Source organism: Otolemur garnettii, unplaced genomic scaffold (genome assembly GCF_000181295.1).
Source record: "Otolemur garnettii isolate 467f Iridium unplaced genomic scaffold, OtoGar3 scaffold00027, whole genome shotgun sequence".
In the NCBI taxonomy this organism is placed as follows: Eukaryota; Metazoa; Chordata; class Mammalia; order Primates; family Galagidae; genus Otolemur; species Otolemur garnettii.
In genome coordinates, this window is record NW_003852422.1 from 7,703,259 (window position 1) to 7,711,509 (window position 8,251).

Consider the following 8,251-nt stretch of genomic DNA (forward strand, 5'->3'; position numbering starts at 1 on the left):
AGCAGATACACTGGGACACTCCAACTGCATGTTTAGTGACGTGTCAATGCATAGCGGATACGTTGGGACACTCCAACTGCATGTTTAGTGAAGTGTCAGTGCATAGCAGATACACTGGGACACTCCAACTGCATGTTTAATGACATGTCCTAGAGGGAGATTGGGAGTGGGAATATTGGAAGAGATGGTGGCTAAAAATCTTAACTGTTCTAAGACATTAATAGATTGATTCCAGAGACTTAGATAATTCCAAGTAGATAAAATAAAATCATTCCTATACATAATAGTGAATCTGTAGAAAACCAAAGAAAAAAAGTTGAAATAGATACTTCCTTTGAAGAAAGTAACTTGGAAAAATTTATTCAAGAAAAAATAAAATGCAAGATCCAATAACTATGAAAGGTAGTGAACTCGTCAGCTATGTAACCACATAGAAAGCCCTCAATCCAGACAGCTTTACCAGTGGTTCTACCAAATATTTAAGCAAGTAGTAATTAAAACCCCACAGATTCTTCCAGAGAGTAGAGAAAGGAAATTGTTGCTCATTTTGTGAAGGTAGCAAAACCTCACAAGGACAAAGATGTTCTAGTAAATGTTTACTGGTTCTCTGAGGGTGAAGGAAGTGGAATAAATACTGAATATGTGGACATTTTATTGTTTATCTATATTAATATATAAAAATTTAACTGATGCAAAGGATTTATGTCATGTAATTGTTAGAAATTTTTTGTGGTCATTTGATTTTCACATAATAGTTTGATTTTTGCTGAACTCTCGTATCCATAGCTAATTTTTGGTTGCCATTCAGTCATGTGACAAGTGGTATTGCCACCTAATCTGTTCTTTTCCCAATAAATTTATTGTCATTAAACCTGATAGTAATACATTGTTAAAACCGTTTCTCTCTCTTATGCAGAATATATGCATAAAGCGGGAACCTCTTTCAGCTTTACACTAAATCAACCTTGATTTGTAGATCTGTTGATTTTTGTGGTGTAAACTTAATTTTAAGAAGAAAGGTAGAAAATATTCAAAACACATCATTTTCTAATTATTTAACAGTTTACTATTACCTGGTCGCTTAAGCTTAATGTATTTATGTGGCAGTTTATACCTAGTTATTATGTGCTTTTTATAATATACTTGTTATACTTCACAATGCATGTTTTAAAAAAATTGGTCCACTTGCATTATCAGAAGGGGCCATTACATTAATTGACTTGTACATACGTATATGTGTATATATGTATAGAGTTATACACTTTATTAAAAATTTTTAAGAAATAGTAACTTGAGGGAGTTATGGTATAATCTTACTTATATTGTAGCCATTATATATTCTATATGCTTGGAACAATATATAAAGACATTACTTAGAACACAAAGAAATTACCCTCCCTTTTGAGGATGGCACTCCAAGGAGTATCATTTGTATCCATAACCTTTTGATAAATTACATCTAATAACTGTCTATATGGCCTAGTTATGGGCAGGTTAACCAATAATACTGGAAAACCAAAGGGTACCAGATAATGCAGATGAAGTGTTCAGGCAGTAGGGGGCAGTGTGGCGGGAAAATCACTGGCCCCACCTTCACATCACACAAGTCAAGTTCATTTTATGGAGCAGCTGGGGTATATGTGTGTGTATGTGTGTGTACATGAAATATTTAAATCCCTTAAAAAGATCCAAGTAGTACTATTTACATAAAAATTTTGTTTTAATTATGGAATCTTTCCCCCAACCTAGTACGTATTATGCCCTTAAAGTTTACTAGCACTGAGATTGGAATATTACCAGTGAGCAAAAGGGCAGACTTTGCCCTTGAAAAAGTTACAGTTTTAATAAATGCATTCCCTTGGGGGTAGAGGTGGCTAATTATATAGAGAGCAGGTTCCCAGTGACACATTTTAGCCTTAGAATACAACATATTTTTAAAATTGCAGTTTAGAGGGAAAACAATTCCATCAAATTGAATGATATATAGAAGTAGCCAGCTTTACCAAGAGTGCCTATCTTGTGCATTGCTGTGCTTCAAAATCACTTTTTCCTCTGATACACACAAATTTCTCTAAAATATTGAATCTTTTTTAAAAGGATTAATCAGTATGGTATTTCTTAATCATGGTTTATATAGTAGCCCATGCTGTTGATGTTTGTAGAGTAGTCTTTGTTTTCTTATGAAAGTGTGTCTATTTTCTTAGTTGCCAAAATGTTAGCTATAATTGAATAACTCACTAATATAACTTGTCATGCACTTATTTTTGTACTGTTTCAATAAACATGCCTTCGTTGAATTCAAGCCAAAAAAGAAAAAAAATCAAGCAACTTCAGCTTCCCCTTCTGTGCTTGCTGAAAACAATGTTTTGGGGTTATCCTCCCACATACCACATGGTGGAAGATTGATTCTTCCACAGTCTAGTGATACCAACTTTGTATGTACATTTTAATGGGAAAAAAGAGGGCATCTGACTACTTTAATATAAAAATACAGTGTAACATGCTGGACTAAACGTTTTGAAAACTGTGTTTATTTTCAGAGAAAGTCATTGGTGTACTAGCAGCCTGCCTGGAAAGTGAGAATCAAGATGCTCAGAGGATTGGAGCAGCTGCACTTTGGGCTCTGATTTACAATTATCACAAGGTCAGGCTTTTTTAGTCCTTGTTACACTTGGGGTGGAAACCCTTGGACCTCTTAGGATGCACCCAAGGATCAGAGGCATCAGAGCAAAAGAAAAAAAAAAATGAAGTCAAATACTGGTGTTTTCTTGTTTATTTGTTTAATTTTTTTCCTTTAATCATTTCAACAGAAGTCTGTTTAGAACAGTATCTCTTTTAAGAGTTTTTCTTCTTGTTTTTTTTTTTTTTTTGAGACAGTCTCACTCTTGATTTTCTCATATTGTAATTTTAGTATAGATTGTTTCTTCTAAAAGATGTGTCAAGGAAAAATTCATCTTGAAGAAAATTAAATAACAAAATTTTATCCAATTATGATTTCCTTGTCTGTAGTGTATCTCATCACTGAGTTTTGTAATCAGCTCAGTGTGGTCAGCCTGCCTCACAGGGCCTGCCTGGACAGCAGCAGGGTCTCCTCTCTGGCCTTTTATCACAGACATCTAACTCCTGAGGAAATACCCATAAGTATCTGGTGGTTAAACAGCAGCCAAATGAAAGTGTCAAGGTAGACAGCCGTTCTGGAACGGTTCTCCCTGCCGGCCGGCCCTGCCTGTGCTGATTATTCCCCCTCTGGCCGAGGCTACTGGGTCCTTCTTGCCTGGCTGTCGACAGAGCTGAGCACAGGATTTGGCACTTTGTATTCATTCAATAAATGCTTGTTGACCAAGTAGCCAACTGCTAATATTTGGTAAACTTGACCTGAAATATGAGGCGTGCCAGAATATGAAATACTGAAACTAAGGTTGGCTAGTTTAAAATAGCAAATAGAGATAGCAGACTCAGATAAGCATTATTGTGTTTTGTAATATCCTGTTTAATGCTGTAGCTAGCAATGGGCAGAATTAGTATTGTGTCCACAGCCTTAAGACATGGAAATAAATCTAATTATTGGATTGTTCTATATTATCTCCAGGCAAAACCAACTTTGAAAAATCCTTCCATCAAAAGAAGAGTAGAAGAAGCATATTCCTTGGCAAAGAAAAGTAAGTTTCAATATTAAATGGATTATAGTTAAGTTTGGAAGCTATTACATGAATTCTCTTATTAATGAGATATTTGGACAGGTCACAGAAAAATGACATTTTTCCACACTATTTTACTAGGATTTTAGGGGCTATTTTGTCAAAGCATTGTAAAATGGGCCAATATTTATTCTGTACTTTTTATTATATCATTTTTTAAATAATAAGGTGGTCTACTAGAAGGAGCTTTCAGGTACAGTAGTTTTTAAAAACACATCTGTGATCTTTCTCCAAGTCATTTCATTCACATACTAAATTTCCTTTGCCAGTGGCAACCACTATGCTAAAGTATGTTCTTAGGTGATAAGAATTGGGTCCAATTAGAATTAACCTTGAACAGAAAGTTTTGATCTACTATCAGGGAGTTAAATTACAATCTTCTAAGAATAGCTCCCATTGCCCTCAGATCCATGTTCTTCTGTGATCTGCTCATAATACTAAGGAGGGTTTTCTTTTCAAAGTGCATTGCTGGTTTTGAGTGACACCAATTATCAGTGAGCATTATTCTCTTAACATTTATTATGTTAAGACATTGAGCTCTTGTCTTTCCTGTCCTGTAATAGATCTGTTGGTTATTAATTTGTGTTTTATAGTCTGATTTTTTAAAAGCAAGGGAGATTTTGTTTGTTAGCTGTGACTAAATTTCTGGAGCCAGTGAATAATTAAGTGACGTTAAATTTTATGCTTTAGGAGAGATGGTACATAAAAATGAATAATGGCATTCATTTAAGATTATAGTTAATGGTATCCATTATAGAAGAAGCATTTTTTTAATACTTTTTGGGTAAACCATTAATAAAAAAATATAAATTTTATCTCTTTAATTTTTTTAATGTAAAGTCTTCTTAGAATGCTATTACATCAAGAACTTAAATAGAGCTTGCAGTTTTGCATAAGTCCTATTAGTATGTTTGTGTGTATATACTCACTCTTAAGTGTAGTACTAAGTTTAATAAGCTGGTATTTCTACACTCTTATTTTCCTACTTCAGCTTTCCAAAATTCAGAAGAAAACCCTCTAAATGCCTACTACATGAAATGTCTTGAAAACCTCGTGCAGCTCCTGAACTCTTTCTGAGTGCCAGATGCTACACCCTCAAGCTGACAGCCACCAACGGGGCAGCTAAACTCGGAGCCAGCTTTGGTACTAGCTGTTCCCTGCAGACGTGCTCACTCTCTGCAAGGTGTCGATCCTCTCCTTCCCTGAGACACAGAGCTGGTGACAGTGAAGAAGTGGACACCCCAGTGCTGTCCATACACAGCAGCTCATCAGAAGTCATAGCAACTGAAAAGAGGTGATGGATAAAGGCATAGAAAGTTCCGAGATCATAAATACCCTTTTTATATGCAGTTTGCTTTGTGAAAATCTTATTTTACACTTATTTAATAAAACAGTATTTTTAGAAACAAAAATTAATGCTGCTTACGGGCTTCAGTGTATCTCATGAGTATTAATTTTAGGAATTGAAAGAAGGTTTTTTGGGGGGAGGGTTGTTTGTTTTAAATTTTTGACATAAAATTTTGGCTCCTGTTGCTACAAATTCTTATTTTCAAACCTTTATGTAGAGACATATGTGTGTAAGTATGTGATTTTATGAGGATTTTTCTTATGCAATCTTAGTGGTGACTCCTTCCTATATGGCTTATAAACTGATGACATTTTTAATTTTGCCTTTTAGCTTCTAAAAAGCTATATAATAAAGAAGGAAGAAATAGAGTTGTGGTCCTGTAGGCCTGGGTTCAAATTCTAGCTCAGCCCAAAACAACATGAAGAATAAAACCTGAGAAAAATGCAGGAGGAGCAAGCTCTGTAGAGATGCTGTGTGATTTAATTCTCAACTAGCCTGTAGTTTTGAACTCAATACTTAAAAAAAATCAGTTTGTACTAATTACTTTCAGCTATTTCCCAACACTTTTGAAGGTAAGAAAATTGTCTCTAAGAAAAATAAAAACTGAAATGTATATCTGTGTGTACATATACAGACATATGTAATGTATAGTGTATGCACGCATACATACAGATATACACACTCATTTAGAAAAATGTTTCAAGGAAAAGTTTTATTAACTAACTTATGATTAAAAAGGAAAGAAAAAATATCCTTTTTGTTAAATGTTATTAAGAGATTTCTGACATCAATAAAGTAAGCCCTGTATTGTTATTTAAGCTAAAAGCAGGAAAATAAAATATCTATTAAATACTAAAATAGAAGCAGATAAGTCTGTAGCACACATATTGAGGAATTATTGATTAGATATCTGAAAAATCTAGGACGCCCAGAGATTTCTGAGGAGCCCAAGTTAATTTGAAGTATTTAACATTCCAATACGCTAGAAAATTCACCAATTCTAGGAGTGAGAATGCTATGAATTATGTCTCCCTTTTCTCTTGGTTTCTTCTGTTCTAACCAGTTTTCTTTTCTCTTTTCTTTTGGAGAGTCTCACTTGGTACCCTGGGTACAGTGTCATGGTATCTTAACTCACAGCAACCTCAAACTCTTGGACTCAAGCGATCCTCTTACCTCAGCCTCCCAAGTAGCTAGAACTACAGGCACCTGCCACAATGCCCTGCTAATTTTTAGAGATGAGTCTTGATCTAGCTAAGGCTGGTATCCAACTGGTGAGCCCAGGAAGTCCACCTGCCTCAGCCTCCTAGAGTGCTGGGATCATGGGAGTGAACCACCATATCTGGCCTCTAGGCAGTTTTCTTGGTATTTCCTTGTAAGCCCTCACTGATGAATGGATGAGATGAATTTCTTTATAACCCCTATTTAAAGAGTTCTTTCCATGTCCCAGGCACTGTTCTCAGAATTCATTATTTACTCTGTCTTCTGCTAGAATACAGAGACAGTCTTATATTTAGCTTAGAGGATAATGAATGGGGACTCAGAGTGGTTAGGGAACATGCTTATCATCTGTGACTGGTGAGTAGCAAAGTTGACATTGGCACCCAGAACAAGTGCTATTAAGCCTTACTGGTTTTTTTTTTTTTTTTTTAACCACAGGGTTATGCTGCCTCTTTTTAAACCTGCATTGAAATGCTTCTTTCTGTGTTTAGATCTTATAGATAATTGCCACTTTTCTACAAAAATCTGGTCTCTTCCAGGAAGTGGCCATTCTTATTGTGGGTCATTGATTTATTCATGTGTTAGAGCATGTGGTGACGCATCTTCTTTTTTGCATTGTAGCTGATTATTTTCCTTAGCAGTCTATAGTACTCCTAGAGGTGGAGATTTCTTTACCTAGTAGTCAGAACCATCCAGGAATGGTACCTGCTGAAAGAATCCCAGGAGGCCTGCAGATAAGAAAGAAGGAGAGGTGTAAGGACTCTAGGAAAACTTGCACTTGCATCTGTCGGCATCTGGGACCATGCACCTCAGGAGCATGCAGCAGCCAAATGCTGGGCAATGGGTCCTTCCCATGTGAGTCTCTGGACTGTGTCCATCAGATAGTGAGGAAGATGTTTAAGCAGGAAGTCCTGAGGTAACTGACTCAGAATTTTAGCAGTTGCCATGCCTCCACCTTGGGAGCCACCAACATCAGAAACCCCTGGGATACTAGTGGAAATATAGATTCCTGGGCTCACCATTCCAGGCCTATGTCTAGAAGAATCCTTAGCAAGTTTCTCATGGGTTCTGCCCACAATTTGAGAACCACTGATTAATTCATCTGATTTTGTAGAAAGCTGCCTAGAATAGTGGTTCTCAACCTGTAGGTCACAGCCCACAGGAACTGTACTAAAGAGCCGCGGTATTAGGAAAGTTGAGAACGTGAAAATGACTTAATATCACTTAACTACTTAGGGATGAAATCGAGGTTTGAATCTGGATCTCTTGAATGCCAATCAAGTATTTTCTCTTTCACACGTATCCCAGTTTATGCAAAGATGCAGAAAATGGGTGGAGGGAACTAGTTCATGCCTGATGGTCTCTAGTTTTTTCATTTGGTAGCATTCATGATCAGTTGGGTTACTGTTTGTGTGGAAGCACATAAAAGCTGTGCTATGTCTGACATGAAATAGACATGGATGCTGAGGCTTCTGGATTTCAGACCTTGAGCAGTTTGGGGAAGGAGGCAGCTATTTGTTTTGAAAACAGGAAACTAGTAGGAGAATAGTGTTAGACCTTAACAAGACCATTTTCTCACTCTTTCTAAAAGTACTTTCAGAAATGAAAAGCTGAATGTACTTTTCTGTGGTGTTCTGTGAAGAATAACGCAAAATACATGATCAGAAGCTTTTGAAGTGAAGGTAGACAAATGGCCAACAAACATGAAAAAATGGCCCACACCACTAGTCAAAACCACAATGAGATACCACCTTCCACCTTACCTAAATAGAATGGCCTTTATTATAAAGTCCTAAAACAGTAGATGATGGCATGGATGCAGAGAGGGGAATGCTTTTTACACTGTTGATGGGCTGCAAGTTAGTACAGCTCCCATGGAAAACAGTATGTGGTTTCCTCAGATAACTGGAAGTTGGCCTACCATGTGATCCAGCAATCCTACTACCAAAGGAAATGAAGCCATTTTATCAAAAAGACATCTGCAGTT

At 36.4% G+C, this 8,251-nt stretch overlaps 1 protein-coding gene across 1 annotated transcript in view; it reads left to right on the plus strand.

The window, feature by feature from the left end:
- RTTN (rotatin) overlaps nucleotides 1–5,021 on the plus strand; it is a 149,815-nt gene extending 144,794 nt beyond the window's left edge. The window contains exons 47-49 of the mRNA XM_003788403.2: nucleotides 2,541–2,644; nucleotides 3,590–3,659; nucleotides 4,690–5,021. Coding sequence (XP_003788451.1) covers nucleotides 2,541–2,644; nucleotides 3,590–3,659; nucleotides 4,690–4,775 — 260 coding nt within the window. The 3' untranslated portion in view covers nucleotides 4,776–5,021. The remainder of the gene's footprint in view (nucleotides 1–2,540; nucleotides 2,645–3,589; nucleotides 3,660–4,689) is intronic.
- Nucleotides 5,022–8,251: the final 3,230 nt, after the last annotated feature.